At 53.8% G+C, this 18,855-nt stretch overlaps 1 protein-coding gene across 2 annotated transcripts; it reads right to left on the bottom strand.

Annotated features, from left to right (window-relative positions):
• Positions 1 to 1,448: 1,448 nt before the first annotated feature.
• KLHL36 (kelch like family member 36) lies at positions 1,449 to 18,778 on the bottom strand. 2 transcript variants are annotated; one of them, XM_060000162.1, is made up of 5 exons: positions 18,612 to 18,778; positions 16,061 to 16,204; positions 10,543 to 11,616; positions 8,842 to 8,999; positions 1,449 to 6,812 (listed from the first exon to the last, which is right to left on the bottom strand). In XM_060000162.1, the coding sequence occupies exons 2-5, from the start codon at positions 16,190 to 16,192 to the stop codon at positions 6,257 to 6,259; spliced, it is 1,920 nt and encodes a 639-aa protein (XP_059856145.1). In that variant the 5' UTR covers positions 16,193 to 16,204; positions 18,612 to 18,778; the 3' UTR covers positions 1,449 to 6,256. The 2 variants fall into 2 exon arrangements, with proteins under 2 accessions (XP_059856145.1, XP_059856146.1); XM_060000163.1 differs by having other exon boundaries at positions 16,061 to 16,139.
• Positions 18,779 to 18,855: the final 77 nt, after the last annotated feature.

Here is an 18,855-nt window from a genome sequence, read left to right as displayed (position 1 = left end):
CTGAAGAGCGAGCTCGGTGAGCAGAGCAGCCCCAGAGTGGAGGTGGTTAGGGCCTCTGGGAGCTTCCGCCCCCCTTCCTTGGGCAGAGGATGTGTGGGAACACACGGGCTCCTGTGGGATTTTCCAATTCATTGATACCCACCCGCACCCCCCTCCCGCCGAGATATGCCATCTCTGTCGCCCCCGTCACCTCCAACCTGTGGGGCCTTTGTGATGCCCTCAGGCAGCAGGATGGCAGCCACTTGGCCGCTGCCAGTCGCACTTGGCACACGCTTTCTGGGAGACTCTGGCTGCCAGGTAAGAAATGTGGTAGGGCCAGCACCTGGAGGGACCAGAAAGAGAGAGAGACCCGTGGGATGGGGCAGGGGCAGGGGGAGCAGAGCAGAGGGAAAGGAAGGAGGGGGAGGGGCAGTGAGCCTCCAGGAGCCGCCACCTGGCCGGGACTGTGTGAGACTCAGGTGAGCGCTGCTTACCTGAGCCCAGGCAGCCCTCAGATTTGTCAGCAAAAATAACTGATGCTATGGCTTTAAGCCACGGCGTGGCGGCGGGGTTGGGGGCGGGGGGGGGGGGGGCTCCTACTCAGCCGTAGGTAAAGCACCTGATGAGCAGCCTTTCCTCCTTCCTGGTCTCGCTGGGCTTCCTGGGAACATGAGGACCAAGCCCTCACCTAAGGCTCTCTGTCCAAGAAGACCCAAACCAAGACGAGTGCGGACCTGCTGGGGAGGTGAGGTAATTGCACTTGGGTAAGATAATTAGCTCGAGCTCTGGGTGCTTCATCCGGAAAAGGGGAGGAGCATCGTTTCTAACCTAAGATTCTTCTGGAAATGAAAGAATCCAGGCGAATTTAGCATCTGGTAGCCGGTGTCCCATTTGGGGCAGCTCACAGGCGAATTCGAATCCAGTTTCCAGGTGCGATATGCATGGCAGGTACTTCCCACCATCCTCCCAAAGCTGAATTGCCAAACGCTGCGGGAAGAAACGCCCGAGGCCGTGACTGGGCTCGTCTGCTTGCCGGTGGCCGTGCAGGGGAGCCGTCTTCCCCTTCCTGGGCCCCAAGGGCAGTCAAGGGACTCTGTTCTTCTAGAAATGTTATTGTATCTTTCTGATAAACATAACCCATTCCTTGTCTGTTTTTCTTTTCCTATCAAATTACCCCAACGGACACAAATTGGAGCAAATAGTTTCAGTTCCGGTCACAGGACTTGGGGCTGCAGTCAAGGATCTGAATGAAATTCCTGGTAAAATACAGTCATTAGAAGCACAGTGAGAGCAGAATGGAAACGTCCCAGCCTGCCGCCACACTGAAAGGCAGTCTGGTTAATTTCCAAATTATATTTGGGCTCAACATGCAAGGGGTTCTTTTTCATGTAGGCGGAGAAAATTGGACTGAAGATTATTACAATAACCACACAAGACCAAGGGATATAATTATAAAATAAGCCAGACCCTAGCAGGCAAATCATGTTTAATGTGTTCTGAGAATCGAATATTCTTTATGGAATTAAAAACAGAGGGGGAGGGAAATCAACGTGCAGAAAATTAATTAAAGAAGAGGTAAGACACAGAAAAGCTTTGGGTGTCATACAGCTACAAATACAAAAGCAACAAATTTAAAAAAAGGGCACACACGTAATTACAGATTTCGGTAACTTGAGTAGCCAGAACATACCCAGTGAATTATCAATACTTAATCATCAAAGATCTTACTCATTTTGCAAGGGGGCTGGTAGTGATGATGGATTTCAGTTGGTCCAAAGGACCTGTCCTTCCATCGCAAGCAAACCTGTAAGGACGGCTCAAGTAACTCTGAAAAGTGGAGTTCCTTTTCTCAAAGAAAACTGACACGGGAGGGTTCTTCTCCTCCGCCCCCCTCTACCACCAAAATTTGTACATTCATTCAACTCTTTTAACTAAGGCAACCAAAAGACAATTTCTTGAGACCCCCAAACACCCTGCGAAGCCACAAAGTCTACCCAGGTAAAAAGGGAAAAAAAAAAAAGAAATGAACGACCTCCAAAACTAAGGGCAGTCACTCTGCAAAGCGCAGGATGGTTCACTGTTAACAGCTTGTGTGGATTTCATGTCAAAATGTCTCTTTAAAAGGAGGCGTGGACGGCAGTGAATCAAGACCCAGCCATGCCCTGGGTTGAGGAACGACCTGTACTGGACAGGTGATACATGGATCAGCCCTCAGGTATCTTTTCAGCTCTGCGCACTGCTGAGGTAGGACCTTTGGAAGAAATGCACAACATCTCAGGGCGTGAAGAGAGTCCTCATCATAGAGCACTGCCCTTCTGCTCAGCTGGGGGGCCCAAGACAGGCACACTCCCGGGCCACGTGTGCCCTTACACAATTCAAGAGTTTGTACCAGATCGCAGCCACGGAGGAGAGTCACAGCCACAGGAGGTGGGCGAGACCCTGGCGCTGACCTGGGGACGCCTGCTGTCTAGCGCAAGCTCGAGGGGTAGGGGGAGGTGGAGAACCCCGGCAGGCAACTACAAAAGGTTATTAGCAAATGGTATCAAAAAGTATCAAAACATTTCAAAAAACTTTAAAAACTGCCAGGCTTGGCGGACACACAGGGCAGGCTCTCTAAGCACCCGGAGGGCTGCCCTACATTTCAGAGGTTTATCCTGGAGATGGGGACTCCGCCCCCTTTCCCGCTGAAGATGCTCAGAATCTCCAGAGAGACAGCAAGGATGTCCACGCCACACGGAACTGCCCCTCCAGGTCTGGGACCAGTGGTCTGAGATTCTGGCCAAAAGTTCCGAGAGCCAAAAGCTAAGTGGCTGGCAGAGCCACGTGCCACGGGGGACCAGGGTAAGAGGCGGAGGCTGCTACGTCTACAAGGGGGTTGGGGTGGCAGGGTGCCGTCCTTTCCCTTCCCCCACGGCTGCAAATCACCCAAAGGTCACTCCTGGCTTAGGGGCCAGGCACTTTGAGCCACAGGTGAACTCACCTGAACTCAGAGTGGGACCTGGGAGGGACTCCACCTCCCTTTGGCATTTGGGTTCCCATCCCAAATCGAACACCCTTTACGGTTGGCTTCTGGGGTTCCTATCATTCAGGTCGACTTATATCATTCAGGGTCAAGGGGAGGGGCGTTCAGAATATAAATACACACATGAGGTTTTCTGCTCAGATCAAGATCTAGAAGGAGTCCTACCTGGTACTCTAGATTTCTAAAGCAGCAGGATGTTGAAAATACGAATTGAGCCACACACGCAAGCAGGTGCTGAGCTAATCTCCGTGTATTTTAAACAGCAGAGAGACCACTGTAAGGAACGAGGATTCTTCAGCTTTTCTACTCTGCTTAAGCAAACAGGGTTCCAATTTGGGTGAGGATCAAACTCAAAAGCTACCACTAATATGAAGTTAAAACTCTGGTTCTTTAAAAGAAAAAAATCAGAACCTCAATAAAAGCCCACCAGGCTCATTCTGAAAGATCAAAGTAAGATGATCCAAGCATCGTCAAAGTTCTAGCAGAACAGCTCGGAGCGCTGAGTCTGACAAAATCATGGCAGAAGTTGCGGTTTCTGTCTCAACGTGGCAGCCAGGAGAACCCAAGCCTGCATCACCATGGTTTGAAATCACACTATCGTGATTTTGCCGTTCTAATGCCCACCTGCATAAGTACGTCCCCAAGCTCTGCCCACCTGGGTTATAAACCATTTTCTTCCGATCTTAGCTGCACCGCACGGCACGGTGATGTCCATCTTAAAACCACAGACAGCAGAGACCTGCCACAGTCCCACCACTGTGCTCTCCCTCATCCAGGCAGGCGCAGCTCACGGGTCAGGACCCTCCGCTCCACGGATGCCAGTGAGCTCGAAAGCCTTTGTTAGCGCAGTGGAGCCACTGCCAATGATCTGAAGTTGGTCTCCAAAAGGAAACTTCCTCGTCAACCCTACCTTTCAAGGAACACTCACCGCCTCAATCGTATTAGATTCCAAGGCATGTAAATCACAAACATCCTTCACAGTGGCAAGGGAGACATCACAGAATAGTCGGTGCAGGACACGGTATGTTAACCTGCAAGGCACAAGAAAGTCAGAGTAGAGGCCAGCACTGCACCCTTATCCTGGGACACGTCCTGGAAGTCAAAAACACAACGGCTGGCTTAGGCTAAAAATTCGTGCCTGTCCGCTTCCTAAGGTCAAGGCCTTCCCCGCTCCCCAGAGCACGCACGGCCTTTCCATGTGCTCAGCCCGACCTGCCCCTGGATTCTGACTGAACGACCACCTCTCTGCTCATGACCTGGGCTGAAGTGGGGAGAACAGACCACAGGTTCTGTGCCTTCTAAAGGGTCTTCAAATAATGAAACCTTTCCTGGAACAGGAAATGGGTAAGCTTATCCCAAAATTGGCAGTAGTTCTGCAAAACATGTTTCGAGGAGGGCTGGACTAGGTTTGAGGTAAAAGAAGGGTTTCGGGCTCAATGAAGTTTGGAAATGCTGGGTTGATGGAGGGTTAGCAGTTAATGCACGACTCCTCAGAGCCTTTAATACACCTAAATGTTGTTTTAAAGAGCTCCAGGAAGATGGACAGTTTTTTGGTTTGACTGTTTGTATGCCTTGCAGAACCTCTCAAGAGTCTGGAAGCCTTTAGCGACTTCCATAGGCAGGGAACCAGCTAAATATGCAGACAGGTCGCCCGTCTCACGAGAGGGGGCAATCGTTCGGGTACCGAAGCTTTCAACTCCCAAGTGGCTCTCAGCTCTCCCGGTTACTAGAGAGAGAGGCCGATCAAAATCACAGTAAACCTTTGAGAGAAAGGAAAGGAAGTGTAGTGGAGACAAAAAAGGGAAAAAGAAGTTAACTGAGATTCTCATTCTAACAGCAGTGTTAACGATACATCTGGAAGTGTTCTCGTCTCTGCAGTCAGATCTGCGCCTCAGTATAGATCACTAAGGTCTCCCTTGTCTCGTGATTAAAACCCACCCCATGCCCATCGTCCTGGTGTGACACAGCGGCTTGGGCACGAGTCTCAAACTCTCCTTAAACGGCACACGCTACTGTTGTGAGTTCCGGTAACTGCAGGAACCGGGCCGGGCCGGTCACGCATCTCACGAGGAGGTGCGGAATCCACTTTCACAGCTTATATAGACTGAGAGAGCTGAACCCCTGGGAGGAGACCTGCCCATTGTCTCATCTGTCACTTAATGAAGGGGGAAACAGCTCATGACTTGTTAAAGAAGTTGGCGCCCAGCACACAACTACTCGGCAGCAGACGGCCGCAACCAGGATCCGGCGCCGGCGTCGAGGGAGATGCTCGGACAACCTTCCCTTGTTGGGGATCCACGGGCCCTCACTCACTCGCGTGGAGCTTCCCGTGGCTTCTCAGAGCTGGAGTCACAGAAAACAATGGCACATTCTGCGGGCTCCCTTTTTCTTTCCTGAGTGATAAATGGAGATCTGTGGGGCTCAGTACATCGTAATCTGAGAAACGGCGGGTTCCAGAAAAAAGAAACGGTAAAGAGACGAGAGCACAAATCACAGAATAAGGCGCCCTTTTTACCGTTCTTCCTTGATTACCGACCCCCTTTTAGAATTCGGGAAGACCACCAACCAGGAGAAACAGGATTATTTAGAAGTAGCAGTCATCTGAGCAAGGAATCCCAGTGGGGAGGCCTCCCTGGTGAGAAGTCCCACGGCTCGCCTGACTGCCGGCGAGCTGGTGGCTCTCGGTCACGCAGGCACCCTCTATGGGTCTCTGTGCTCCACCTGGCATGTCGCCCTTGCCAACGATTTCCGAACATGGCCGATGCTCAGTAGTCCCAGGGACCGGCTAAAGGAGTTTCTAGGCTCCCCTACACCACTCCTGGTAGTTTCAGACTCGATAATTCTGAGGCGGGGCTCAGGAACCTGTTTTCTTCAAAGCTCAGCCAGGTTTGGGGAGGCGTGGACTAGGGAATCTGTAATGTCCCACCGCAGCCCTTCGTTTCGATAGGAAAATTTCTGCGTCACCCCTGCCCTGGCTGCTCTCTGGGGGACCGTCGGGGGGGTCACCCATGCGGGTTCGCAACGTGGGAAGCAGCGCTGCACAGACACAGGGGTCGCTCCTGCCTGGGCCCCGCTTTAATTATTCAAGCAAGATAATATGTCAAGTCATACAGAATATTTAATCGGTTACTGTGATATCATAGAAATACCAAGAATCATAAAAGTAAAAAAAGCTGCTAAGTCGTTGATAATGGTTCCGGGATTCTACCAAGTGGCTGCTGGTCTCCAGACGCGCCGTAGGCGGTGGCGGCGGCGTCACTGGCCGCGGTCCTGCGGCCTCTTGCCCTTGCCCTTCTTCTTCTTGTCCTCCAGCCGTGGCTTCAGGGCGCACACGCAGGCGGACACGCCGGCGATGGCCTTGGGCAGGTCGGTGCCCTTGCTCCACTTGTCCTTCTCGCGGTCGTAGACCTGCACCGTCTTGGAGAAGGCCGTGTTCTCCCAGCTGTAGCCACCCAGGATGTAGATGCGGCCCTCCCACACGGCCACCCCCGACTCGCTATTGGCGTGCAGCAGTGGTGCCACGCGGGTCCACTGGTTGCACTGCGGGCTGTAGGCCTCCACGCCCAGCACGTCGAAGCGCTCCATGGACTCGAGGCTGTCGTCGCTGCCGCCGATGGAGTAGATGCTGTCCCCCAGGCTGCACATGCTGTGCCAGCCACGCGCCGTGGTCATGGGCCGCCGTTCTTCCCACACGTCTGTCCGGTGGTCGTAGCACAGCAGGTTCTTGCGGTAGGGGCCGATCTGGTAGTCGTGGCCCCCTGAGATGTACACGAAGTCTTTGTAGATGGTGCCCGCGTGGCCGTACGTGAACCTGTGGAGAGACAGATGGATGGACGGACCGACAGAGACAGAGCGGGAGCTCAGTGCTGCACAGGCTGGGCCTCTGTGAGCCGGGGACCCGGTCTTCTCCTCGGCAAAGTGGGGACAAGCTGCCCTCTGAGGGGGTGGTAAGGATGGGAGGGGGTGACAGATGGAGCAGGGCAGGTGACACACGGGCAGCTCTGTCCTCTCTCTGCCCATCTGAGAAGTGGGCATCATCACAAGACCGCATCTGTCTCATTAGGGCTAGAAACGCTACGCCACTGAGGCACACGTGTGGCCCTGGTCCCATCACACATCAAGCAGGGCCTGCGACAAAGTGCAGCTCCAATTACACGACCGTCTGGAAAAGTCAGCCCTACAGGGACAGTAAGTATCAGTGGCTGCCAGCGGCTCAGGGGAAGCAGGGAGGGATGAAAAGATGGAGCTCGAGGGATTCTCCGGGCACTGGGACTATGCCGTATGACACTGTAATCATGGATACACATCATCATACACGTGTCAAAACCCGCGGAATGCACAACCCAGAGAGGGAGCCTGATGTAAACTAGAGAGCTTAGCTAACGTATCGACTTCGCTGCATTAGCTGGAAACAATGTACCAGTTACTGCAACGGGGGAAGCTGGGTGCGCCTGGCAACCTCTGTACTTTCTGCTCAATTTTCTCTACACCTAAAATCGCTCTAAAAAATGAGATCTATATACAGACAAAGAAGAGATTACCAACAGCAAAAAAAAGTGCACACAAAAGTGGAACAAAAAGGGAATGGCGTCACGACATTCAGGATGGTGATTCCTTAGCTGGAGGCGGGAAGCAAGCGGATGGGAGAAGAGCACACGGGGCAAATGGGTCCCAGGCAGGTGGGCTACCGTTCAACGTCTTCGACTCCTGGGTTGGGCTGTGGGTTTGTGGAGGTCTCATTATACAAGTAAGTCAATGAATGAAAAAAGTATGAGTAAACAAACGGAACAAACGTGGGGCATGCATGCCCTAATGACGGCAGCATCATGGGTTACGTTTATTCCAACTCTGGACATCGATGGTCCACTTAGAAAAAATAACGATAGGGTTGTTGTCGCACTTAAGGTACAGAAACCACCCCGGCTGGCCTGGAGAAAGTGACAGAGGCAGATACTCTTATGTAATTAAGTCTCCCTTCTCCATCTGTAAAGTGGGGTGGTACACAAGACCTGAACCAGGTCTTGCTTTGCCTAGGACAGGGTCAGGAATTATACGGTTGAGCTCTCCGTTCACGGGCATTCGGGTTTGGGTAATCCATGACATGGGTTATTACCCACCCCACTGGATCACTGTGGATATCAAGGGACTCATCACATCAAGCACATGGCCCAGGCAGGCACGTGGTGATCAACAGCTACTATCATGATTGTCCAATCACCTTATCCACAGGTGTCCAGGTGTTACTTCATCGGCTTCTTGGAACCTTTACCTGAAGGTGGTCGTTACTGTGGGGTGGGGGGAGGGGCGGGGACTGGAGGAGCCGTGCAGCTTCTACCGTAGGGAGCTGCTCAAATAAACGGCAGCACCTCTGCTAAGCCCGTGACAGTAACAAAGGCAGTGAGTGGACACCCTGACAGGGTGGTACTGACGTCACATCCCCTTTACAGATGAGGAAAAAGAGAGAGTGTGGGGTGAGGACACTTGCTGGAGTCAGATGGACGGTAGAGAACCCTCACCCTCTGTACTCCTCCTGCCCAAAGTCAGAGGGATTTGCAGTAAATCTCTCACTCTCTGAACTCAGCACTTATTTCCCCGAAACTCAGGAAGTGAAGAGATTCAGAAACAGAGGGATGTTTGTCTCAGTGGCAGAGCTGACACTTGCACTCCGACGGCCCAGAACAGGCACCCTGACAACCATGCCCTCTGCTCCCCACGCTGTTTTTACAAGCCAGGAGATTCTTCCTGGAATTGGAAGGCCAAAGTATCCAGAAAGGGAGGTGGGCTCAACTGTAACCCCAAAGCCTCCACGTCTGTAGAGTCTGCCACAAAACCCCAATCACCTTGGCAAGCCGGCCACATAGGACCAGGAGTCGGTCTTGGGACTGTAGGTTTCCACCGACGAGAGAGCTCCATTCTCATTCCGGCCGCCGACGGCCACCAGCATGTCTTCGATGGAGGCCAAGTAGAAATCCACGCGGCGCTGGTTCATGGAGGCCACCTGCGGAGGCGAGACACCTGTACCTTCCCTTCCCCAAACTCGGGTCAGCGTCAACATCCAGCACCGCACCCCCAAACATGCTCCACGAAAGGCACAGCCCCGGAAGGCGAGGTGGTGGCCACGTGAGCCTGGGGAAGGGAGCCAAACCTGAAGAAAGGGGGGCTCTGTAGGCGGGATTTCTCAGGGCCCCCAGGACCCTCGAGACCTCGTGAATCCCCAAGAGAGGGACGGAGAATTCACTTCCCCAAACCTGTCTGGCCACGTGGCCGACCTTGTGGACTGGAATTCTGCAGCACACACAGGTCAGAACTGCTGATGTAGTGGTTTCCTGAAATAAAAGTTCATCTTTCCCCTCACCCCCCCACAATCAGATATTTTAAAACTTAATGCTGATTCTCATCCGTGTTGATGGGCATAAGGTGGTGCTCCACAGAAAATTAGCAATGGAAGACCCAAGTCTTTCTCTTTCTTTTCTTAATCATCCAAGCAGAACACACGAATGAACATGGTCCTGCAGGAGCCCATGTCAGGCTGCGACTGTGATGAAGGTTTGGAGGACGGGCTTCAAAGCTGCAAGCCTCCTTCAACTGCAAGTGCAAGACTTACACCTTGGTTTTAGAGTTTTGAGAATAAAATCAAAAGGTCACCCAAGTCCCTTCGGAGCCTTGAGCTCAGAAAAGCACCGAGTTAAGTAAGAAGACTGAGGTGTGAGTATAAAGATTGAGACAGACTTTCATGGGTGGCCATCTGGTTCTTGGGAGGAAAGGAGCACATGTGCCAATCAACGTGAGCTACAACCACCGACCCTGGAAGGTCAGCATCCCCCCTCCCGTTTCCAGAGGGAGAAGCTGAAATTTGGAGTGGGCAAGGAACCGGTCTGAAACCCCCAGCTACGATTTAGCCAAGTTGGGGCGTGAAGCTGGGTCTGACATCAAGACCCAGGCCTGTCCCGGAATCAGCTGGCACACCTGCCGAAGGGCCACGACTCCCAGCAGGTGTGAGCCTTCGTGGCCCCCTTGACCAGCTCCAAACCTGCCCCAAAGAGGAACTCAGCGGAGACTCTGAGACACGGGGAGGTTGTCAGAACTCTGGGTCAATCTTCCAGACCCGTGTCATCCAATATGGTAGCCACTGGCCTCCTGTGGCCATTTACACTCAGATGTAAATTAGTGATAATGAAATACAATGGAAAACTCAGTTCTTCAGTCCCACGGGCCACGTTTCAAGCGCTCAACTGCCACACGTGGCTGGTGGCTACCGTATCGGATGGCGCAGATGAAGAACGGTTCTGTCGGTGAAGAAAGTTCTACTGCACGGCGCTGCTCTGGACACCGACCGTCCCTGCAGAAGGTGGCCGGTCAGCCCTCACCGCCCCCAACCGGGGGGTGGGGGGAATGATGTGGCTTGTCACTTTATCGTCACACCTCGTTCAGAAGCAGGGTGGTGGTCAAGGCCCGAGAGAAGGGGGTGGGGGCAGTCAAGGCTAAGGTTAAGGAGATCAAAAGTCCTCAAGAGTAAAGAAATAATCTGGCTTTAATCTCACCTTGATCCACTGTTTACAGCGGGGGTCATACCTATAAAGAAGATTGGATGCCGCATCCCCTCCGTTGTCCCGCGAGAAGCTGCCGCCAGCGATGAAGATGAACCCCCCCAGCACGGCGACGCAGTGGTGGCTCCGCCGGGCCGGCAGGGGCGTCTCCTTGACCCACTGCTCGCTCTGGGCGTCCAGGTAGCAGGTGTCGTCGCTGAGCTCCAGACACCGCTCGGAGACCTCGCCGCCCACAAACAGCAGGCACTCCTGGGTGGTGCGGAGGGCCGTGCGCTTGGTCTGCATGACCGGCTGGGCCGCCAGGCTGTTGTGGTAGCGCACGGCCTCCTCGATGAAGCCCTCGCAGTTGGCCTCGCGGGGCAGCAGTGAGCACACGGCCGGCTTGACGCGGTGCAGCAGGTCGTTCTTGGGGATGAGCGGGAAGTGGATGTTCTCCAGCACCTGGTAGGCGTGGGCCTCGCGCTCGGGCCGCTGCGTCAGCCACTGCAGGGCCGCCTGCAGCAGGTCGTGCTCGCACTCCCGCTGCACCTGGCTGCTGCCCAGGTAGGCGCACAGCTTCTGCACGGAGACGTTCTGCAGGAAGTCGGGCGTGAAGGACAGCGTGCCGAAGCGGCTGAGGATGAAGCCGTCAAGGAAGGCGTCCAGCCGCCTGAGGCTGTAGATGGAGGCCAGCTTCTGCAGGTACAGGTAATTGTCCTCGCTCACCTCCTGCTCCAGGTACTCGCAGCAGAAGTCCACCACCGTCCAGATCTGCAGCAGGTGGGCTGTCTCCAGGACGTAGTCGATGTTGCCACCGTCCAGCACCAGCTCCCCGCCGTACAGGAAGTCCACCACGGCCTTGAGCCCGACGTAGGAGGCGCCGATCAGCTCCACCTCCTTCTGGAAGGCCTCGCGCATGCCGAGGGTGAACATGGAGTTGAAGTAGTCGCTGCACACTGCCAGCAGGTTGCGGTGGGCTGGCACGCGCTGCTCGTCGGCCACCAGGACCACGTCGCAGAAGAGGCCGCGCAGGCGCTGCTCGTTCAGCCGCTGCAGCACCGTGCTTGAGTGGTCGGCCCAGCGGAACGCCTGCGGTGGCGGTGGAGAGCGCGCGTCAGGAGGGGAGGGGGCCGTCAACCCGCCCCCACACCGCAGCGGCCCAGCTAGCGCTACGCGACCAGCACTGACATACAGTGGAATGAGAGAACAGGCAACAAGGTGTCAGAGCACCTCGCAGAAAGTCAGGGTGTTTCCCTGTACGTGTGCATATGTGTTTGTATATTTCCTCCCTTCTTTACAAATAAAAATTTTAACTCCATCTTTCTTTTTCCCTTTGTTTCGTTTTCCCTCTCTCCTCCTTCTTTGTAAACAGGATTCCCCAAAGTTTCCTTCCTTCCCTGTCTCTCTTTCCTCCTTAGTGTGTGTGGGTCACGGCACATAGGTTCGAAAACGCTGTCCTATCGGGAGGGTGAAGTTGCCTGGGGCGTGGCCTCTCAAGTCGGACAGGAGCTGGTGGAACCCCAGCGCCACTGCTCTGCAGCTGTGTGACCCGGGTGAGTCACGAGCAGCCTGAGCCTCGGCTCCTGGTCTCCCCCAGGTTTGGTGCGGGGGAGGGGTCATGAGCCAGAACATAGCGCAGAGCTGGCCCGGGGACAGCGGGAGCAAAGTCAGCAGCTGTGACCGTCAGTTCCCACGGAGTCGCGGTGCCGACAGCTATGCTACAGAGACCAGTCCAGGGAGCTAGAGGGTCCCAGAGACTGCAATATATCCAGACTAACGTGCTCTGGGGAATCTTACTTTCAGAGACACGGCTTCAACAGTCATTGCCAGAAAATGTATGTAAATTGCAGGAACGCTGTCTTTTCCCGGGAGCTGTATGTGCCGCAGACCGCACTGTGCACTCGCCTGCACACTCTCATTTGAGCATCCCAGGAACCCTCCAACGGAACGGCAGTTGTAACCCCCTTATTCCAGAGGAGGAAAAGTGAGCTTCAGAGAGACTAAGGAACTTGCCCAAAGTCCCACAGGGACTGAGGGGCGGGGCTGGGATTTGAACCTAGGTCTGATCCCAGAGCCCAAACCTTTAATCACCAGGCTACACTGGAATTAACGAATCTATTAATACGAATAGTTAATAGGAATTAATTCAATAAATTCAGGTTGGTGGACATTGCTTGACTGTTATCTGCCTGCCCTGGGCTTTTGAAGATGCAAAGAAAAATCAGACCCAGACCACGGTTTCTATGCCCTGGAAGAACTAATTAGCATATTTCACACTGCTTTATTTATTCCCTATAAAAACAACAAAAAAATTCAACATATGGAAAAACAGACCATTCAGAAATACCAACTAGGTAGCAGGGCGATTCAGGGAGGACTGGGGAAAGGGGCGGGGCAGGCGTTAAGCCCGAGGGGAAGTGGTGGTGGAAAGGAACACAGATGGGTGAGGGCTCAGCAGGTGTGAGCAGCTGGGTGACTGGTGCACAGGTCCTTCTGGGTTACTTCTCAACATGTGTCCTACGGCAGGGGGGTGGTTTTTTCTTCCCTTCCAAATCTGCTCCTTACCGCCTCCGATGCATTAGTAATTGGGGCACTTTATTTCCCGTGGTTCTTCCCCGTCCGGCCAATTCCCACATCAATCGCTCTGTCTGTGCAACAGTCTCAGGCAATGTCCTCACATTCTGAGGGTACCAAACAGACGTTCCCTAAAGCTTCCTTCGCTTCCCAGTTTACAGAGCCAAGCTCTCCTACCTTACATTACAGGATGGTTTCCTGAAGGTCCATATACACAGGTATCTCCCTCTATCCTGGTTATTCAGAGAGAGCCAGGCTGGCCTGGTCTGGGCTTCAACACATATTGGCTTGGGGCCCCTCTTGGGTGCGGACTGAAGGAAGGCAATGAAAAAGGCACTACAGCGGCAAGCTACCGAGTAACAGTGAAGGCTAGTGTCCTAGAGAAGCAAGTGAGGAGCATCAGGTGGGCTGTCAGCCCACCATGGGCTCCTGGTTGTTTCCAAGCTGGTGAGGGTGCTGGAATTACCCCGCTTAAAAAGGGCACACACGCCCCCAGGCTACCGCGTGAAAAGGGAAACAGCCCTGGGGAGGGGCGGGGACTGGGGAGAGCCCCAGATGACAGCTACCAGGGAAGCCACCTGCTGCAGCGAGCCAGGGCAGGGGGGACGGCAGCCACTGTTTCTACAGCTGGGTCTCCAGGCTAAACGGGCAAGTTTAATTCTTTACCTGGGTCTTGACTACAGCCCATTTCTGGTTATTTAGTACAGCAGCAGAGACCAGAACTAAAAACAGACAAACGTGACTTCCCAACGTTAAACTGGCATCAGTAACTGAGTTGCAACATTTCATATAATTTAGAAACTCCAACCTGCAACATTCTCCAGTGGTATTAACCCTGTTCATTCCTTTGTTTCTTACTTTAGCACCTTAATCAGGTGAAGAAACTCAGGATCTAACACTGGGCGGAAAGCAGGTATGGGGTATCTTATATTAGAAAAGAACTCAGGGACTTCTCTGGCGGTCCAGTGGTTAGGACTCCGTGATTCCACTACAGGGGGCACGGGTTCGATCCCTGGTCGGGGAACTAAGATCCTGCAAGCTGCGCGGCATGGCCAAATAAATAAATAAATAAATAAATAAAATAATTAAAAATAAAAAAGAATTCAGCATCAAAGTGGATCAACACATTTTAGAGCAGATAAATGAACAGCGGCCGCCACACAATGGAAGACTCCACCGCTCCGAGAAGGGCACGATCTACCCGCACGTGCAGCAACCAGGCTGAACCTCAGAGGCAGGGTGACAAGAGTAACGAGCCAGGCACCCAGGGGACCCACCCCGACTCCACGTATATAAGTTCAAGGGCAGGCAAAACTGCAGGGCTGGAAGCTGGGCGAGTGGCTGTCTTGATTGTAGGGGCTGGAAGGGTTTGATAATGTTCTTTAACTGGGTGTGTTCAATGTCTAGAAAATCAAGGGTACATTATGATTTGGGCACTTTTTAAATATAAAGAGTTAGGAACATAAATACAATGAACCAAGGGACAGAGAAGCCTATTCCTAAAAGCTTCAATTCAGAGAGAGACAAGCTCAGAATCTGGCTTGGAGGCACAAAGATTTCTAGTGCTGCCGAGCTTAGAAAGCTACGCTGTCTCTGCAGCCAAGCTCCCAGACAAAGCCCCTTTGAGTCAGCAGCAAGACCCTTCTGGGGTTTCGCAGTAGATAAAGCCGGGCTTTGGCAAGAGTCTTCTCAGTCAACTCAAATGGAAACACGAGAGCATTTCTCAGGAGGACCAACCTCCCCTGAAAATTACACCCCGTTTTTCTTTTTTACACACCTGTCGAACCTCGTTCCCCCTTCTTCTCCTCTTATCTATAGGCTGCTCCCAACTCCCTTTATCTAAAATGGTATTTCTTCATCTTTTTTTCAGTCTGCTTTTAAGATATTTTTTTTCTATATAGCTTGCCATGTCATTTAAACACATAATATATAGTCTATATATCTGTGTGTGTATTATATGTACAGCTTTATACTTTAAAAGAGTAAAATTCTTTCCAGACCCCCAAGAACCCATTTCATCTCCTTGTAAGCAATGTCAGCCCCATGGAGAATGCATGATCTACGGTAAACATGACATTTAATCTTCAAAAAAGGACACTTTAAAAAAATTCCCTGGCCGTCCCGCGGTTAGGACTCTGCACTTTCACTGCTGAGGGCCAGGGTTCAATGTGTGGTCGGGGAACTAAGATCCCACAAGCTGCGGTGCGGCCGAAAAAATAATTAAAAAATAAATAAAGAAAAGGGTGTTTTAATATTCATAAAGAGACAGGTGTAAATTGGGACTGTCTCACCAACTGGTCCCCCAAACCTTATCTACAGCAGCTGTGGGGGAAGGGACCGCTCCAAGTCACCTGAAGAGTTTGCTGAAGGTACAGATTTGCAGGTCCTGCTCTGAGATTTTAATTTAGCACGTCTGGGGCGGGGCCGGGCATATGCGCTTCTCATGAGACACCTGCCCCCTCCCCATCTCCCAGGGTGAGTCTGATGTAGTCCGTGTGCCACAGGTAGGTAGCCTCGCCGTGGAGAACCCACCCTCACTGGCTCCTAGGGTCTCAGAAGGTCACGACCGGGGAAGACTCTGGGCCCTTAACATCCAGGTACACAAAGTGTTGCTCCCACTATAAGGTTGTGGACTGGCTTCTCCACGGACACAGTCTTGGATTTTTTGAGCCCCAAGTGGAAACACAAATCCCACGGCGTCCACCCTGTCCTGTAGATGCCAGGTGTTGGATAAACGAGTCAAGTTGTGTTTCTAACATCCCTCGCAACCCCCAACCCCTGCTCTCTCTGATTTTATGATTTTTCCACTCCTTGCCTGTGCCACCTCTAGTCATTGTTAAGGAGATTAACACCAACACCAAGAACAGAAAATCAGTCTGCGCAATAAGAATGAGCTCATCAGAAAACTCTCATGCTTCCTTGGCAATGTGCACAGGCGGTGAGCGACCCATTCACAGACCTTTGAGGATTCGCTGATCTTGGACGGCCGAGACACTCGCGTCTGCCGGCTTCCCTCCATCATAAACAAGATCGCAGCCCTGCGACAAGAACAGGACTTCTGAGCGTGTAGTAATAACTCGAGGTCATTCATGAATCGCAGGCTCTGCTGGCAGGTATCAGTGACAGCAAGAGCGAAACAGTCACATGGAGGAAAGAGGGAGAAAAAACTGTACTACAAAGAACTCCCTTACTCCGAGAGCTGGAAAAATCAGAGGGTTAGAATCAGATAGAACATTTAATAAGTGTTCCTTTTTCACCTCATCACGTCTTTTAGCCCACCTCCTACAAGTACCTACCTTTGGATGCTTGAGCTGAATTAGGCCTTTTCGAGAGATCAAGATTATAATGACAACAGTTATCATTTCAGAACCCAGACTGTGACCCTGGAACCAAGCTGACATGTGCTATCTCATTAAACTCCCACAACTATCTGGCTGGGCTGATGTCACTTAACCCATTTGATCGATGAGGATATTGAGCTCAAGGTCACAAAGCTAGTGAATGGCTGGGAATCAAACCTGAGTCTGTCCGGCTTCAAAACTGGACAGACATGGGCCCTTCACTGGGATGCCTGGTTGAATGTGGCCTAATCTTTAAGAATCTCATACTTTTAAAATTTCATGAAGTTAAGGCTATGATGCAGTGATGACTACCAAGTATAAAATACATTCTAGACACAGGCACTGTCTTAAGTGTTTTCTGTGTCTCACTGATTTAATCCCCACAACAAGCCCACCAGGACAGCACTATTATTATCCTCAGTTTATAAAGGAAGAAGCTGATGGCAATGAGGGGAAGTAACTTGCCCAGCGTCACACACAGGAAGAAGCAGACCTAAGGAGGCTTTCCTGCTCTCAATCCCTGGGCTATTTCACTTGACCATTAAAAAAATGCCCACAGGCAGGAAACCTCTGTAGGGGGAGCCCATGCCCCGGCTGGAACATGCAGGATAAACTTGACCAAGCAACTTAACCTCTGTAGACTTCATGGTTGAATCTACAGACTGGGCTGGTGCATCAGGGGATGTTAAGGTTTCTTCCAGTTTTGAAAAGTCAGGCAACCCACTAACAGCACAGAGCCGGGCTTTGGGGGACCTTGGAGGATGGGGGGCACACAGAGGAAGGATTAAGCTAGCAATATGGGCACAAGTCGCATACTGGGACTGAGGGTTTAAGGAGGAATTCTTCCGCTGCTAGGGGAGTTGAAAAGAGTCAATCTGTTACCTACTGAACACACAGCCTTTGCTAAAAAGAACAACGTGACAAGGAGTCAGCTCTGTGTCAAGATAATCAGGGACACACAGAGGGGGCTCCAGCGCTCCCACGGAGGATGGGGGGACAAATCCAGGCACAGTCCACCCTGCCAGCTCCCTGGGGGGAAGGAAGGGACAACGAGATTTCTCTCGACAAACTAGCAACTTTGTGACAAAGACCAGCTGTCCCCACCCCTGTCCTTTCTGTCTGCTCCTAGGATGCTGGGCGGCTCAGAGAGGGAAGAGAAGAACACCAGCACCCAACCTACTGCTCACCCCTGACTTCCTTGTTTCACCTTCACCCTCTGAGACAGGTGCCACCATCGTTTCTGACACCCAGGCTCAGGTGGCCGTGCGGCCCCGCCCAAGGTCACACAGCAGACAGTCTGCACCACCGCAGGCAGCCAGCCAGGGCTCAGGTCTGCCTTTAGTGCTAAGAGCTTTCTTTTCTAGGCCAAGATTTCTAAAGAGAGTATCCCCTTGTGGAGGCTCCCTTTCGTCTGCGGGAAAGTGGTCTGGGGCTCACTGCTACAGGAGTGTGGATATTAGCTGCCTCCTGCGCTTTCTGCAAGCAGGTGAGGGGTCAAGGCCACACGCAGGGACGGTGGCGATCCCCAGTGAGGCGTAAAAGGTCTTTTAGTAAACACGGGAACCGAGGCCGCGTCCGGACGGGAGGGTCCCCACGGAGCCTCCTCTCCCGGCTCCTTCCCCGGGTTTCGACCCTGAACGTGCCCGACCGCAACGCTCGGGGAAACAGCGTCGTGGAGGTGGACGCGGACGCCCGCCGGCACCCACCCATCCCGGGTCTCGCCCGCAGGGTCTCCGGGGACGCCTCTGTCGCTCGCTCGGACCCAGCACCCCCTGGCGGAACCGCCGGCACAACGGCCGCCCGGGCGGGCTCGAGCCGGCTGCGAGGAGGCGGAGCTGGGTTGCGCCCGGGGCTGGCGCCCGCGGCGGGACGCGAGGACAGTCACTCACCTGGGCCGCGCGGGCCGGCCGCACAGGCCGCACCTGTCTCACCTGAGGGGGCGGCGGCCCCCTCTCCACCCCCCACCCCGGCCCCGCGGCGGCCCCTCCGCTCGCCCCCGGCCCCGCGATCCACCCCCCGAGCACAAAGAGATCCCGGGGGCGGAACCGGGTCGCAGCTCGCGGGGCCGGGGACCCTTCCGAGGCAGGCCCGCCCCCCGCCCCGGCCCCAGCCCCCGGACGGCGCGCGGCTCTCGGCCCGGGCAGGAGCGGGGTGCGCGCGGAGGCCCACCTGGGAGGGCGCGCTACGGGCGCGGCGCGGGGATTCCGAGCGGCGGGGCCGGGCGGGCGGGGCGGCGGGGCCCGGGCGTCGGAGCCCGTGGGCCGGCCGGGTGCGCGGCCATGGCTCCGCCAGGAAGTGCGAGGCCGAAGGCGGAGGCGCGCGCGGCCAATGGCGGCGGCCGGGAGGGGGTGGGCTCTGGCGGCGCGGGGGCGGGGCCTGCCCCAGGCGGGCGGGGCCTGCGCGGGGGGCGCGG

The sequence above is a fragment of the Delphinus delphis genome, chromosome 20 (assembly GCF_949987515.2).
Source record: "Delphinus delphis chromosome 20, mDelDel1.2, whole genome shotgun sequence".
Classification (NCBI taxonomy): domain Eukaryota; kingdom Metazoa; phylum Chordata; class Mammalia; order Artiodactyla; family Delphinidae; genus Delphinus; species Delphinus delphis.
This window is presented reverse-complemented; position numbering and strand designations above follow the sequence as displayed.

Coding starts and splice junctions, on each gene's coding strand:
- KLHL36 (XM_060000162.1), bottom strand. CDS start 16,192: ATGAATGACCTCGAGTTATTACTACACGCTCAGAAGTCCTGTTCTTGT. Junction 11,617..16,060: donor AGATCAGCGAATCCTCAAAG/GTCTGTGAATGG, acceptor CCGCCACCGCAG/GCGTTCCGCTGGGCCGACCA. Junction 9,000..10,542: donor GCTGTAAACAGTGGATCAAG/GTGAGATTAAAG, acceptor TCGCCTCCGCAG/GTGGCCTCCATGAACCAGCG.